At 41.9% G+C, this 16,905-nt stretch overlaps 1 protein-coding gene across 1 annotated transcript in view; it reads right to left on the bottom strand.

The window, feature by feature from the left end:
- The window catches only part of LOC115082306 (ankyrin-2-like), a gene marked incomplete at its 5' end in the record, with an annotated part of 117,125 nt that extends 102,067 nt beyond the window's left edge, over window positions 1-15,058 (bottom strand). Inside the window, 6 exon segments of the mRNA XM_029586537.1 lie at window positions 2,857-3,023; window positions 3,745-3,808; window positions 6,541-6,573; window positions 8,456-8,578; window positions 11,375-11,500; window positions 14,825-15,058. Coding sequence (XP_029442397.1) covers window positions 2,857-3,023; window positions 3,745-3,808; window positions 6,541-6,573; window positions 8,456-8,578; window positions 11,375-11,500; window positions 14,825-15,058 — 747 coding nt within the window.
- Between the last annotated feature and the right edge of the window lie 1,847 nt (window positions 15,059-16,905).

Genomic DNA, 16,905 nt, shown 5'->3' with positions numbered 1-16,905 from the left:
AACAGACTAAAACTGACTGGAGGTTGATTTCCTCTAAGAGAAAGCCAGTGGTAGCAAACTTTCAGAGCCACAACTAATAACTGTAGTATGGGTATTTCTCTTAATAAACAAAATCAAAAGATTTACAATCATGTGTGGAGTTCATAGTAATCTATAAAAAAATCAGCTGCAAACCGGCATTTCACCTAAAGGAATTTCACAACTAAACAATGACACAATTTCTTGCTTTTAAGAGGTATGGTCCTTTCCTTGGAGCCATCCTCGTTATCTGGACAAATAATGAATAGACAAGAAGGGAAAAATAAGAAAAGAAAATTAAGAATTAATTGTGAATCAACGTAAAGATGAATTTAAAAGATTAAAAATGTAATGTACAGCAACCAAAGAATCAGAGGACATTCAAACTGAACACGCACACACACACACGCACACACACACAGTATAGCATATGCAAGCCAAGTTATTTCCATGCAAAGCAAAGGTGTAGCAAACAATGGGGACGCAACTTTATGTCAAGGCACTAAAAGGCATGGTTATAAATAAATTAAGATTACATGAAATCATTATGCAACATACCATGGTGAAGTATTTTTTTATCCCTTTTTATAATTCCAAGTACAAAGTACTAGTTATATGCAGCATGCATATAACTATGCATGCTCCATAGTTTATCCCTTTTTATAATTCCAAGTACAAAGTACTAGTTATATGCAGCATTCAATGCAAAATAGATCTTAAAGCAGTTCACCAGACTGGCGGGGACTGTCAGAGAAATAATGGTCAATTAGAAACGATGGCAAAAAAAAAAAAAAAGACCTTATGGCCTATATAGACTGTCCTATCCACACGAGCTATTTGGCTTTACATTTCCTATCAGTCCCTCAGAGATCCCCTGTGTTCATCCCGTGATTTCTTGAATTCAGATAATATCCTTGTCTCCAGCATGTTAAAAAGGAGGCTGTTCTGCCACCCTCCCTGGAAAGAAATATTTCCTTAGAACATTACAGGATCTGCTTACTGTACGACAGCACTGTTACACCTTATTAACAGGTGCAAAGATTTTTTTCCCCATTGGCAAAATAATAACTAATGGTACTTTGAAACATCCAGGCCCCAAAGAACAAGTCATTTTTACATACTAATTAAATTTGTTACAATTTTTGCATTTATAAGGGCCAGTTTCTAACGAACCTCACTGATACAAGGTCCATGGGTTCTTTTTACCTGCAGTCTTTGCTCCAATTTTCAAAGGGGAAGTATGTGCAGACTTCCACTCTGAAACATGCCACTAGCAGAAAGCAGCTCTGGTCACTTGCATCTGCCTTTCCCTGTGGACAGGAGCTGTCATGAAAAAAAAGCACATGCCCAGATCTGAAAATGTTGTCTATACGCCTACTTCTCCTCCCTCCACCAAAGACACCACCCCATGAACACCTCCCTGTCAACGTGGCTGACAGCAGGGAAGCTGCAGAACCAATGCACAGACATTTAAGGTGCCATAAGGGCAGGGTATTTTCGGACAGCAGGTTACACGGGTGAATCGCTTTGGAAGGTGCCTTCCATGGGCGGGGGGTAATTTTCAAACACAGGTTCATGTGCATCCATGTATGCACATAACCAGATTTCCCCCATTCTTCTCTCCGCACCAAAAATAGTCATTCTAGGGGTGGGGGTGGGGGGAGCGAGGGGGCAGTGGTGCAGGAATTAATGTGCACACTTTTGATTTAAGAAAGTAGGCAGATAAATTAACCCTTGCAGGTTACGTGCTGCAGACAGCAGGGGTGATGTCGTGCGGGTTAGTTTGCATTGTCTTCTTTCGGGCAATTCTCAAAGTGAACTTATGGGCGTAAATTTGCTTTGAAAATTGGCACAACGTGTGCAGGGCGGAATTTAGGCGAGCTGACCTAAAAGGATTCTCTGCATGTGCCTAAGGAATATATTCTCATCACGTTGGATTTCATATACAGTGCACTGTGCAGTCGACTGCTTCATGCTAATTCATGGCAACTGGTGTTTCAACCAGAAAATGAGCCACTCGGAATTCATCAATTAATTTAATTACAGTGCGGAAAAAATTCAATACGGAATGTGCTGCATACTATAGAATATAGCACAGCACATAGTGAGGCTTTTTAAAGCATTTTCCATTTCAGAGATACTTTTTTCAAAAGCAAAACATATTATTTTGTCCAATTCTGTAGGTGCATTTGGCTTCTTAAAGTCCCATTTTTCTGAAGACGTGTTTAGAGTGAAAAATGATCCATTTCCCCAAACTACCAGACTAAACCAGTATTGGCATAAGAAAACACCTTTGCCAAATTAAATACATCCTAGTTAAGAATAATGGCTTTGGAACTAGGATCTCTGGCATTATGATACAAATTTCTTTTTTGTTTCTAGTTGACTGTAAACCTAGCAAATTAAGGACCTGGTCTTACTATGGCTTTTCTCCCATTCTGTGTCTATGGGGAAAATGCTTAGTAAATGGGGCTCTAATTTAGAAATGACTACAAAACCAGATTAGGGGGGGAAACAAAACTATATAATACAAATCTGCATTAAATTTAAAAAAAAAAAGAATTGTAATATATTTTGAAATGCTCTCTGAATGTGGTTAATGGTAGTTAAAATTTCTTGCAGTTTATATTGTGGAAGAAAACAACACTGCATTAAGTTCTGGACTTTCAACTGATTTTTATGGCATAGTGCTTGTATCAGCTGGGCAAACGTGAAACAATGTCTGCCCTTTGCTGTCACAGGGCCTGATTTGTCAAGTGTTTTTTTTTCAGCTGACACAGAACAGGAGAAGACCTCTGAAGGCTCAGCCCAGAGGGCTGTGTGAAATCCGGGAAATACCACGGTACGTTCACAATGCTTACAAGGCTGTTTTGTCACCAGGGTAGAAGACTTAACAAGTCGCAGATTTCTGTGAAGCTCCGTATACATCCCCTGGAGTTTTCCGCTACTTCCCTCCGAGTGAGTGCCCATAGAAATCTGAGACTTTCTAGTGGTCTGCAATGTACCTAAAGTGCATATTTTTGCAAAAATAAAAAAATTAAAGAAAAGAGACTGTAGTTTCTTCAAGCAGAAACCTGTGATGGGGAAAAGTGCTCATGAAGGGTCCTGAAAGTCACTGAAAAGTGTGAAAATTTCGCTTGGGGGGAAGAAAAGGTTTAAATGTTTACGACTCAAATAATTCCTACAAATACATTTTCTACTAAGTGATAGAATGCAATTGACTCTACTGGAAATCTGCTACATGTAGGCATATTCAGACTTCACCATGGTAATGATGGCAGGGCACTTAGACATTGTGGACAGTATCCCTTTTGGAAATACGCGTCTAATGCGAGCAGATCAATAATCCGCTAGACAGACAATTTACGGGTGCGGTTCTTCAAAAGCGATACTGACCCTTTTTTGGATAAAAATGGGATGGCAAAGGTTATGTCAACAAAGAGAGAGAAAACAGAAATGTGGAATGGGCATCTAAACAAGCACAACAGCGTAGAGCAGGAACATTGGGGGTGCCAAGGAAAGTGAGAGGGTTGACTAGTCTAAGCATTTTTAGAACCACAATTAGCTGACAGGTTTAGCTGCAAATTACTCAACTGAACAGTGGCGGTCACTGTAAGTATGCATATTTTTATTATTGCATTTATCATTATATTATACTATGACTGTTAGTAGTCTTAAGAAATGATGGCATTTAGCTTGCAGTCTCTCTCATGCTCATCTCTATACTTAGCTGAATTCCATACAGCTGAATAATAAGGAGAGTCTTACGTTTTTCTGACATCACATCGGCCTACAAGAAGAATACATATGAATAAATTGTTACCAACAAAGCCTGTGTTTTACAGAGGACATGCATTTCAGCCTCATGCTATTCACCATGAAGGTCTGCAGACCAGCCATACCCTGCATCTCAACACTAAGGGCACGGTTAATTGCTCAAGTTCGTAACCAATGTCCTCTACCCTACACTCAACTTTACTTATTATTTATCCCATTATGCTTTATTTTCCTCTTACTGCTTCTGCTTCTATCTGAATATGTGGGGTCTTGAAAACTCATGCCATTGTCATCTCTGGATAACATTTATTTATTCATGTTTTTTACCCACTAGGTGCTCATAATTCTTACAATGGTGCAATAAAAGCAATAAGTTTTCTGCAGGCCCACCTCTGACACCAGAACGTCTGCACCTGGAAATTAGTAGTTCACTTTGAAAAATGATGCAGTTCAGCCACAAATACAAGCTTGCAGTTGAAGTTTCTATTGAATTTTCTTACACTTGGTAAAATTTCTTTTAAAAAAGGCAACACTAATCTGACTGAGTGCCCCACCTTCAAATGCTCATATTGTTCTCTTTTTATGATTAAAAAAAAAGTCTTTGGTATATATATATTTGTGCAGTGCTTGACAGTGGGAGTTTTTATAAGCCAGGACATGGAGATAAATTTGGAAGCTCTGAGATCTGAGTGTCCAGCCTTGAGGGTACTTCATTTGAATCTAGCCTAATCCCAGATAAATGCTTCTCAGTGGCATGTATGTTAGCATACAGCTAAAAGCAACAGAAACATGAACTCAACCCTGCCATATAGTCGGGTTATGAAGGGTATCCGGTAACAGGTATGCAGTGTATCCGTAACTTGGGGTGGAGTACAGCCTTTTAGGATATATGCAGTGAGTCTTCTTATAGCACACAAATCAATAACACATTTTGCTCTCATTAACCAGTTTCATAAACATTTTAATGAGACCAGCTGCTTTTTTTTTTTTTTTAAAGGGGGAGGAAACCTTTTCACAGACAAATCCAATGGGCAGAAGACACTTGTACTGTCCTACAAATAAACCTGGCTTCAGGTTTTTGCATTGGTGGGGTAGCAAAATATGAATGGGGGATGAGTGAAGCAAGATATGATTCATCGGGTAAACTCCCTCCTTCTGCCTGGCTAAAAGGTAGGTGCGGGCTTCCACAGTGGGACAGGAGTGAGGCACTCCCAGGGCCAGGGTGAGGGTGGGTGACTGAAACAATGTGAGCGATCTGCACATGAAAGTTTTGCCAGCACGGAAGGCAGGTGCAAAGCCTGTGGGCTCTTTTCGTAGCCCAGGTCCCGCAGGCACATTTTGAAATACCAGCCACGAGGGCTTTGGGTAAAAAGTACCTGTGGGACTTTCAGCTCTGTGGGCTGTTTGAGAAGCACCCCAAAATGCAGGTTTACCATTAGTGCACTGTCATCATGCTGGTCAAACAAAATCTTTTAAATAATGATCCAGAACAATATTGTTTGTGATTATGTATGCATGCGTGCATATACAGTATATACTGTATATATATGAAACAAAGCTTAATATTTAAAACTATGAAATCAAATTGTGTGCCTCTACAGGATTGGATCCCGATTTGGACAGTTTGAAAATCAACCCCCCCCCCTCTTACATGGTTTTATAACCTAAGTAGAACCTGTGCATAATAAATATGGATCAACAAAATAATTTTTCATTATTATGGGTTAAATGCCACTCCCTCCTCCTTGCAGTTGAATCAGCTGAAGTGGATTACGTTTTTTCAAACACAAACCATGTTTCAAGGCCCAGGGGACGCAACTGTGGATGTGCAAACAATTCACATTCAAGTTGGATCTGGGCACATTTGGAAGTTGGTTTGAGTTCAATGGAATTTACAGTTTTTGTCCAGATCCGCTATGGAAATCCATAAAGTGTTTCTTGGCGGATTTGGATAAAATTAGAAAGAAATCTGAAAAATCCAAAGTAGATCAGAAACTTCGGATTTTCTGGAATTCCAAAATGTAAATCCAATGATTGGACAAAATCAACTTCAGATTTTTCTGAATGTTTCCTGAAAAATGATTTCACAAATCTATTTTGAAGAAGTCTGCTTTTTTCCAGTGACCACCCTCAAGAAACTAATGAGTGTGTAAGAACAGTAAAAACAAGTCCACAAAAGCTTTTATGGAATAAATGGCGCTGTTCCTAAAATAAGATAGGATTTTTTCCCCCCAGTGAATATCTCCCATTTTACTTTTTTTTTACCCTCATAAAAAGAACAATAAAAAGATATAACAGACTCCTAGGTAACCAATACATGGGCATTACAGGTAGGTTCTGCTGTTCACCAATTTCCTCGTGCAACGCAGTGCTCAAGGAACAAAGAACCAGATAATACTGAGGGAGAAAATACACAACTGCTGCCCATAATTGTTGCCTTTAATTGGCACATGCTGAGAATGTAGCATGCACATAATTCATATGGAGCAAAAAAAAAAATGTCATTTCCTATTGGTAAATACATAACTAAGAAATTACATTTCAGTGTTTCCCGCAGCACCCTATCTGCTGTTTGCTTTTCTGGACATGCTCTTATTGTTTGCGTTTGCTGTGGACACACTGGAGTAGTGGTTAGCACGTGGCCTATTTTAACACAGAGAAATCTGAAGGTCAGCCTGACTGCGTGTGAAGAGAAGTGAGCAGCAGCAGGCTCATGAGTAAGTGGTATTAGCAGAGCAGAATTACCTCATCGTCGTGCTCTTGATCTGACTCTGATTCCTTTCAGCCCCAGGGTATCATGCAAAGGGAGAAAAAAAAAAAAAAAGAGAGAGAAGCCAGAGCATCGAATGTTTAGAAAAACAGAAAGAACAGGACAAGGGCAGCAGTTCGTTCAGCATGTTCAGCGGACAAGGAAATAGCTTCAAGTGCATCAAAGGTGCAATCAAACGGTTTTCAGAGGGCTAGGTAGACAGATGCAAGGGCAAATAGCTGAAATGCAAAAGCCAGTAGGCTCAAGGATAGCAGACAATAGTGCTACAGTGGCCAGTAACAGTACTGTGTGAGCCCATTCAAGAGACTGGACATTCATACTGACATTCTAGCTAAAGGACATTACCCTTCAAACAATAAAATCTTCTTTTTGCCCTGTGTGATTTATAGGTTACAAACAGTGGCATCTCTAGGCATCATTGCTGCTATTTCAACCCCCACCCTAAGTTTAGACAGCAGGGATCCAAAGGTCTAAGGTACAGCCTCACAGATTCTGCAGCAGGACTTAGAAAATTCTGAATCACACTGACTAACATTTTTATTTTACATTACAAAAATAAAGTCGTTTTCCAAACTAGCTATTGTCTGTATAATTTAATGCTCCTTTTACTGAGTGAGGGAAAGGCAATCTCAAGTGATTCTTGAGATCACTGGGATGGGGAGAGGAGGAGAGCGTGGGGGGGACCAGGGATGAAAAAGGAAAGGAATGATTGGAGATTGGGGGAGGAGAGGGAGAAGGGCTGGAAAAGGGATGAGGAGAAGTTGAGAGGACTAGGGGGGGGGCAGGGGATGACAAGAAATGGAGAAGATTGAGAAGGAGGAGGGCATAATAGAGAGTAGATCAGGAGTCTGGGATGGGGAAGATATGTGATGGAAGGGAGGAGGAGGGAGTAAGAGGGGGATCAGAGGGGGTAGGATCTAGGATCAGAGGTTGGAGGAGTTCCAGAATCAGGAAGTAAAGAAAGGCTCCAGGACCTGGGGGATAGAATCTGAGATCAAAGGGGGAGGGTCTGAATTGCAGAGAAGGAAGGGTGTCCCTACTGTGCTCCATTCCTGCTCCCCCCTTGCTTCACTTCCCTAACCTCCCCCCAATCATAAACACACACTCCCAGCCTCAATCCCTTATCTCTCACACATACACTACACTGCCCCTCTTCCCCGTTCCTCTCTCTCTTTCTCTCACACACATAGACTCGCCCCCACCAAGTCCCTCACCTCCTAAGCTCCCTCAAATGATCCGCCTTTGCTCTGTCATCTCTAGGGCTCACCACCTCCCCCTTTTGTCCCTGAATGACAGGAGGGGAGGGGATGCACGGGGGGGGGGGGGGGGGGAATACAGTAGCTCTTCTCTGGTCCGCTATGCCTGCTCCAGGTTTACCCCCCCTGCATGCTACCTAGGAAGGGAAGGACAGGGTCAGGAATCAGAGGGTTGTTTTCTGCTGAATGAGATTCAGCACAGCTGAAAAGCAGCAAAACCTCCGTCAGCCTGCTACTTTCAGATTTTGCTACCCTAGGCAAAGGCCTAGTGTGCCTATGGACAAGTCCAGGCCTGGTTATAAGGATGCATAATAACTGAGCATCTCTCTCTCTCTTAGCTCACCATTCTCTAGTACTGCAATCAGAACTAAGAAGGGTGAGATACAACATAAGAAGTCTGAAAAATGAGAATTCTAGGCAGAACACCATGTTCCTGAGAGCCACTTCCTATCATTGCACTCTTCAAGCCCTGAGTCACTTCTCCAGCCCCTCTCCAATCTCAGCATTTACCAGTACAGTAAGTACATTGTTTTTCCCATTGCAAATGATTTAGCAAATAGCAACTGCAATGGAAAGAATCTATCAGAGGAAGACAAAGATTCATTTGACAAGCTGCAACGCTGCAGTATATTACCTTTGTGTAAACTGGCAACATGATATTTAGGTTGCAAATGGCGTGATGCACCAGGCCTCGTGTAGATTTTGGCTCTTTCATAAAAGACAGCCGCCCACAAGGTTCCTGAGTGGTGTCCCGTACCTAACGACGATAAAGAGCCTTAATCCATATTTCACCCATTGAGAAAGAATATTCAGAGGCATTCATTAAAGCTGTTTAGGGAGATTAAGTTTTCATGAATAGAGCTGTAAAATCTGCCTACCAGGATGGCTTTTACTTTCCTGAGATTACAAAACTGTAGCAAAATAACAGTTGCAATTAGTAACAAGTAGTCACAGTTTTGTCTTACAAAATCTCTCCAGAAATCCACCCACACGTATAGAAGGGGTTAGTATTATTTCGAAAATTATATTTAGAGTCCTGGTCCCGCCTCATATGAACGTCTGTTCCACTGTTTATGTCTGGTGTGCTTGGGACCTCTGCTGGTGACACGTAAGAGTGACACAGTCTGAAAGGCTGGCTCTGATCTTCAGCATCCTGGGATTCTGTACCTGCTACTTGCACAGCCGGAGATCAACTCATACTACAAGAAATCCTCACCGAAAATGCCCTGTGCATTTGCAAACCTACTTGCGAATTTACGTTTTCATCTGCCACTGTAGACGATAATGCATTCAAGTAATCTTCAATATATTTTACCAAACTGTCCATGGCAGAAAGAAACAAGAGGGGGCTGGGCAGCAGAGAAGTAAAATTGCTCATAAATTATCAGTGTGATTAAGAAGAAGGAAGAGTGGGATAACGTGAGTGCTCTCCAGCATGATCTTAGATTCGCTAGAAAGTTGTGAGTGGCAAGTTTCTTAGAGGACCTAGAGACAAAGGTGACATTCTTGCACAGCCTCACAAGTCTTGTGCACATCCTTTACAATTTACTGGAAGGCACTGTATAACAACTTTCATAAAAAGATTATGGCTGAATTTTGGCAAGGAAACTCATAAGATTTTTTGTTTTTTCCTAAGTTTCTACATCCTGTCTTTTTGTCCACAGTGTCATTATATAACTGCAGATCTCAAGCCAACATATGGCTAGTTAAAGCATGTTCCTCTATTTTTTTTTTAATATATCTTTATTCAAGAGACAGCATATAAAGCTTGTTTTTTGTCTTCCTTTCATATTCAACATAACATAAGAACATAAGATATGCCATACTGGGTCAGACCAAAAGTCCATCAAGCCCAGTATCCTGTTTCTAACAGTGGCCAATCCAAGTCACAAGCACCTGGCAAGTATCCAAACATTAGATAGATCACAAGCTACTATTACCTATTAATTACTGTCATAGCAGTTTATGGATTTATCCTCTAGGAACTTATCCAAACCTTTTTTTAAACCCAGTTACAATAACTGCTGTAACCTCATCCTCTGGCAATGAATTCCAGAGCTTAACTATGCACTGAGTGAAAAAGAATTTTCCTCGATTTGTTTTAAATGAGCTACTTGTAACTTCATGGAGTGCCCCCTAGTCCTTCTATTATCTGAGAGAGTAAATAACTGACTTACATTAACTTGTTCAAGTCATTTCATGATTTTGTAGACGTCTATCATACCCCTCTCAGTTGTCTCTTCTCTAAGCTGAACAGCCCTAACTTCTTTAGCCTTTCCTCAAAGGGCAGCTGTTCCATGCCCCTTTATCATTTTGGTCGCCCTTCTCTGCACTTTCTCCAGTATAACTATTTCCTTTTTGAGATGCAGTGACCAGAACTGCACACAGCATTCAAGGTGTGGTCTCACCATGGAGAGATACACAAGCATTAGGACATCCTTCATTTTATTTTCCATTCCCTTCTGAATAATTTCTAATATTCTGTTTGCTTTTTTGATTGCCACAGCACACTGAGCCGATGATTTCTTACCACCCAGGAAAGAGATGCCTTACCACCCAGGAAAGAGATCTAGGCATCTCTTTCCTGGGTGGTAACTCCTAAGATAGAACCTAACATTGTGTAACTACAGCATGGGTTATTTTTCCCTATATGCTTCACTTTGCAGTTTTCCACATTCAATTTCATCTGCCATTTGGAAGCCCAATCTTCCAGTCTCACAAGATCCTCCTGCAATTTATCACAATCCGCTTGAGATTTAACTACTCTGCATAATTTTGTATCATCCGCAAATTTGATCACCTCACTCGTTGTACCCCTTTCCAGATCATTTATATATATATTAAAAAGCACAGGCCAAGTACAGATCCCTGAGGCACTCCACTGTTTACTTTTTCCACTGTGAAAACAGACCATTTAATCCTACTCTCTGTTTTCTGTCTTTTAAGCAACTTGCAATCCATAAAAGGACATCACATCCCCTAGAAGCCTCTCATGTGGGACTTTGTCAAACACCTTCTGAAAATCCAATTTGTTTTCCGGCCAACAGACATTTCTTTTTTTTTCCTGATTTTTGACGAGTTTTGAAACTAGAAAAAACAATCTTGCAATGTTGTGAACCCTCAGAAAATACAGCAAATGGTCTGGCCCAGTGGCTCACTGGCAATTCAATATGGAGGACTTGAATTCGATTTCTGGGTCAGGTCTTTTGCTCCCCAGGTCAGCGGGAGCTAGAGATTGCCATGGAGGAAGTCACAGTCACCAGGCAATGCTGATGTCAAGTGGCTGGATTCAGGGCCCATGGATTCCAAAAGGAGTCCCGGTGCATGTCCCCGGTCAACGACTGCCACTGCAATGGTTGGGTCAGGTGGCTTGGGAGGGGATAGAAAATAGGGTGGAAAAATCCCCAGATAGTTGTGAATGCAGTTTTGTGGTGCCCCTGTTCCAACCCAGCTGGAAGCTCTAGAAGCAGGAGGAAATTCATGAGCCCACCCCCATCTCTACCAAAAAAAACAAAACAAAAGGGAAAGAAAACACTGCAAGTGACAACATTACCTTGACAAACAGTGGGAGCCTGTTTTCTTTGAAGGCAAAAAAACTGAATATGTGATGCTGACCACTCTTGGTTAATGGTACCAGATTGCCAAAGCAATCTACATAGATGGGTTTTCCTTCCAGCACCTATGATAAATTAAAAATAATAATAAACATCTCTTTATGGATTTATTTTTGCTGTCATTTTCTTAAGCTGCTAATATGAAGAGAAAAAGGAAAACAGTGCTTCTGTTCTCTTGCATGACAATCTGGAATTTTCTGAGAAATATCTCTGGTATACAACCTTTAGCTTGCAATCTACATATTTTCTTTGTCAAAAAAAATCTCAAACAAATATATTTTAAGAGTTCTCAGAAAAAAAAAAGAGATGGTTTATCTTCTAAGTGAAACCCAGGGCCAGAATTCTTCCTCTGGACCAGGTGTGACCAACTCCAGACCTCAAGAGCCACAAATAGGCCGGGTTTTCAGGGTATCCACAATGAATATGCATGAGGGGGATTTGCATGCACTGCCTCCATTGTATTCAAATCTGTCTTGGGCATATTCATTGTGGATACCCTGAAAACCAGGTCTGCTTGCAGCTCTTGAGGACTAGAGTTGGCCACCCCTGCTCTCAAGACCACGAGCCTGATGGTTGGGAAAAATACTTGGTGGTTCAGGCCCTGGCTGGCCGTTTCTATGGAAGGAGTTTTAGGCTGCACTAGTGGCCGGCGGTAATGCTATGTACTGCCATGTAGGGCATCCAGGTTTGATGCTCAGGCATTAACAGCCCACGTCAGCTGGAAATGGGAACTCTGCAGAAAAGGGGACTTTCCTGGGAGACGGAAGTAAGGAGCAATTCTCACTTGATGACAAATGGGTGCACGTACATACCGGGATCTGAATAGAGCCATGGCTTGTGTCCCTTATAGCGGAGCTTGCAAAACCTGTCCCGGGGATTCCAACAGCCAGTCAGGTCTTCAGAATATCCACAATGAGGATGCATGAAATAAATTTGCAAATACTGAGCCTCCAAGTTTATGCAGATGTATCTCATGGCGATCCTGAAGACTAACTTGACTGACTGAGGGTTCCCAAAGCAACTTTGGGGAAGCCCTGCTTACAAGATTGTCAGGGCAGTATCTAGGCTTGCAGAAGATTGGGCATTAGGGGTGGGGTGGGAGAGGGAAGAGTTGAGGAAAACCCTTCCTCTCTACGAGCTCCAAGATAAATTTAATTACATGTCTGGGTTACACTGCAGTTCTCTGTTAGTAGGTAGAGACTCAGACAATCCTTTTTTTATCCATCTATTGCAATTTCTGTTTCTTCTGAGACTGGAATTGCAAGTCAGTGAATAAAAATGAGACTATCTCATCCTCTCCCGACTGATATACAGTTTTGTGGTAACCTTATCCAGACCTCCCGCATCAATATGGCACTAGGGCTTGGGCAAATAGGCTGCCACCCCCACTTTTGAGAAGGTTTGTCAGCCAAAAGATACTAATGGCTTAAAACAGCATAAGAGCTTTAAAATTGCTTGAAAGACTGAAGTTATTAATACAACAATATTGTATTATGATTAACTATCTTCTGAATGTTGTAGCCACTTGACTTTGTGGATATATTTATTTCATTTCTGAAATTAATTTTCCATAGACATCTTTGATTTGACTTATATCCGCCGGAGGTCAGATGTGCCACGGATATTTACAGAGTAGTGTGTGTTCAGCTATCAAATTAATATCTAAATAAAGCAGGCAGGCAGCTAATACATAAGAAAATAAGAATTGCCATACTGGGTCAGACCAAGGTCCATTGAGCCCAGTGTCCTGTCTCTGACAGTGGCCAATCCAAGTCATAAGTACCTGGCAGATCCCATGAAGTACAGCTATTTCTTGTCACTCTCTCCCAGGGATACTATTTTTTTGTTTTTAGTTGCAGCTTTAAATTGTACTGGCAGACTTGAGAGATCATGTTTATATCATCCGATCCAATCATCACTTCGGGTCAAATTTCTGTTTGAGGAAGGGGTATACATAACATAACATATAGCAGTGTTTCCCAATCAGTGTGACTTCTGGCCTGATCAGGTGTGCACAGATAAGTCCCCACTGCCTGATGCTTAGATCCAGACCAGCTCCTGGATTCTGTTCCTTGTGGCTCTTAAACCTATAGGAGAACGTGTAATCATGTATGTCTCTTCTTCCTAGATACAGCACAGGCCCTGGAATGTGGTAATTAATGGGCAGCAGGCAGGGCAGATACCCCAGCTCACACAGCACCTTCTCATCTTCCCCCTCCTGAGTTCCTCCTTTGAGCCCTTCTAGGCTCCTTCTTATCCCCAGGCTGAGTTAGTTGGGGAGAGATTGTGCACTGAGCACTGGATGTGATTCATTCTGAGTGTTGGGAGCAAATTCTGGCAGCCACATGAGGCAGCCAAGGAAACTAAATGAGCCGGTTGCTCGCACCATATACTAACTTCCCCGTTCTGATGCACTGGTGTAGAGAGGGAACTGGCCCATTGTGATGAGTTCATGTGTATCTCCACCCCCTCTCTCCCTTTGGGGCCGATGCAATAATCTTCGCGGAAAGTGGGTGCTGACTTTTCAGCGCCCGCTTTCTTAACGCACACATGGCGCCTGCAAGGGAGGCGCCATGCAATATGTAAATTAGGGGGTCATGCTAGGAAGGAGCCGCTAGGGTCGCTTGTGCGACCTTAGCGCCTCCTTGCTAACGCGACCCTCCGTGGCTGCTGGTTATGAAGACTGATGCCGGAAAACTCGGCCTCGGTTTTCATAACCTGCCTGTCTGCCAGGCAGGCGTTAATATCTGAGCGATAAATGTGTGTCTGAGACGCACATTTATCTTTTTGCGTTTGGAGTGAATGAGTAATAGCCTCATTCACTTGCATTTGCATGTGATGAGCGCTATCCCATTCACTCCGCGTCAGACGCACGTTAAATAGGCGCTAATCCCCCTATTGCATTAGGGGGTGGATTAGCTCCTATTTAACCCGCGTCCGACAGCGGGTTAAACAGTGCGCTCATGTGAGCCCACTGTATTGCATCTGCCCCTTTGTTGTAAAATTTGGAAGAGAGACCGGTGGGGCTGATAATGCTTCCCCAACTCCACTGCCGCTCAGTGGAGGTTGTTGTGGCACAGAACATTTTGGTTACTGTAGGTTTGCCTTGGGCTTGAAAAGGTAAGGAAACATTGACATATGTTCACTGTGGCTGCCGTGTCAGTCCTGAGGAAGGGAGTACTACTTCCTGAAAGCTAGTCAAGAAATGTACTAAGTTGGTCCAGTAAAAAATATCACAATATGTATTTTTGATTTTTATTTGTTAACTTTTATTTCCATGCATTTCCAGAGAGGGGGCAGCAACTGCAGTTTTCAGATGCTACTTGATTTGATTTTAAATATACAGACACCTCATTTTGTTGTCCACGTCAGCATGGCGCGTATCGTACCTCAACATCCCTGCTCCTGGCAACTTCAGCAAAGTTTTCCTGTTGCTCTAGCGTCTTGTCCACCTTATCGTCTGTCATGCAGAAGCATCGCAACCGGGCTTCAATGGGGTCATGGGATTTGGCAAAGACGACGAATTTGGCCATGTAGGGCACACAAATGATCTCCCTGTATACTTGGCTGGCAAAAGTAACAGACTCCTGGATCTGTCGACAATCTATCAACCAGAATCTGAGGAAGAAAATGTAGGGAAAAAATTAGAGTGGGTCAGACAGGTCATGCTAGTGCAGCATTTCCGGCAGCGTGCTAAAACATATGTAACACAGAGGTACTATCCATCATTATCATTACAGAGGTCTGCAAGCCAATACTGAAACGGAAACTCCCCGGGGGGCATATCGGACATGGGACTTCACCAGTCCTACCTCCCCCTCCAGTGCCACCAATTCACCAATTCACCATGATTCAACCACATGGCTTTCACTCATTTCTTTGCTTCGACCACAGACCCTGGTGATGAAAGCCTCGGTAAATCAGCTGTCTTCACCAGCAAAAGGGTATAATTTCATTAAGGTCCCTAACAAAAAACAGTGCTAATGCACTTTTCAGCCTGCACAAACTAACCTATATGCAAATAGAAAGTGCCCACATAATTTGAAGATTTGGTTGTTATCTGGGTAAAGAGAATGCGTGTACTTCCAGTCATCTCAATAAGGTTGTAAAGTACGCTGTACGCACATATACAGTTTTCTCCCCTGACCAAATTATGCTCCTCAGAATGCTTTTACTTATTTATTTTTGCTGCAGCTAATAGTGCAGATGTTGTGAAACTGTGCATGTGCTTTTAGACAGACGACAATTCTCTTAGACATATTCAGCTATTGCACAGGTATCAATCCCGCTTTTACCCATGTAGATCCCCACTAAGCCTCTGAAAATTAACCTTCTAGGAAGTAATTTTAACAGCCATCTGCAAGGGGGGGAATAGAAATTTGCTCACAGAACTCAGCTTTCTGAAAATTGTGCACCTGATATGCATAGAAGCCTGTGGGCACCTACTTTTACCTGCGGTATTAAGAAACATTCTTGTGTGTAGGTCCAGGGAGGGTTTTGGACTTATGCGCATGCTTTTGCATTTTCAAAAGGATGCATAGAAGTTTTCCTGAAACACCCCTCCCCCCAAAAAATCTATCCAGACAAATTAGCTGGTATAAACGTGTGCAAGCAGTTGTTCTAGATTAATTTTCAAAGTGAAAGTGCACGTGTAACTTTCAAGTTGAAAATTAGTGCAAAGTCCGAGGCTAAAAATGACCAGCAGATTTTGCACTGATGCGGGCAGCCTTAAAATTACCCCCCTGACGTATGATAGCTGTCTGAGACCCATTTTATTTCTTAATTAAAAGCAAGCAGACTGTCAGTGGATGTTTCAGACGTCTCAAGGAAACACTGGGAGTACAAAATGCTAAAATCATTCTCATTTTTCTAAAGATTTTGCAGATTTTCTCCTGCCACAAGCAGCAGAACGTAATGCCTCACGTCATCTATTTGCATATGCTGTAGCACTAGCCCTGGCAGCACTGTATAATGGCGCTTTTATTGGAGGTCTAGGAAAGAGCCGGAACGGTGTGTCGCTGCACCTAGCAAAAGGTGCTAAAAGCTTTTCATGTGGGTTTAAGGCCCTTCACAAAAAAATCAAAAATAGGAAAGAGGATTATAAATTATTTTAAACACCCACCATCACATTTAAGGTGTAAAAACTGTAAAAAATAAAATAAAATAAATAAAAGTGCTATGCTGGGATTCCCATATGGAAGTCATTTTATTAAAGCTACCAAATGGATGTTTTGGAAATCCTGTACTAGTACTAGTGAAGCTCGATGAGATACTATTGTATACATCACTGGAGGGCTCATTTGCCTGGTTTATTGCTACAAAAAAAATAATGTCTGCATAAAATAAAGATGCCTGAGCTCTACGACAGGGCCCCAGTGAGCACTATTAATACACACCAGTAGAATATGGACAGGGTGAGTTGGTTGTCATAGTGTATCTGAATTTTCAAAAGGCATTTAACAAAGCTCCT

This window comes from Rhinatrema bivittatum, unplaced genomic scaffold (assembly GCF_901001135.1).
Source record: "Rhinatrema bivittatum unplaced genomic scaffold, aRhiBiv1.1, whole genome shotgun sequence".
NCBI classification, from domain to species: domain Eukaryota; kingdom Metazoa; phylum Chordata; class Amphibia; order Gymnophiona; family Rhinatrematidae; genus Rhinatrema; species Rhinatrema bivittatum.
Note: the sequence above shows the minus strand (reverse complement) of the source record. Positions and strands in the feature narration are given on the sequence as shown.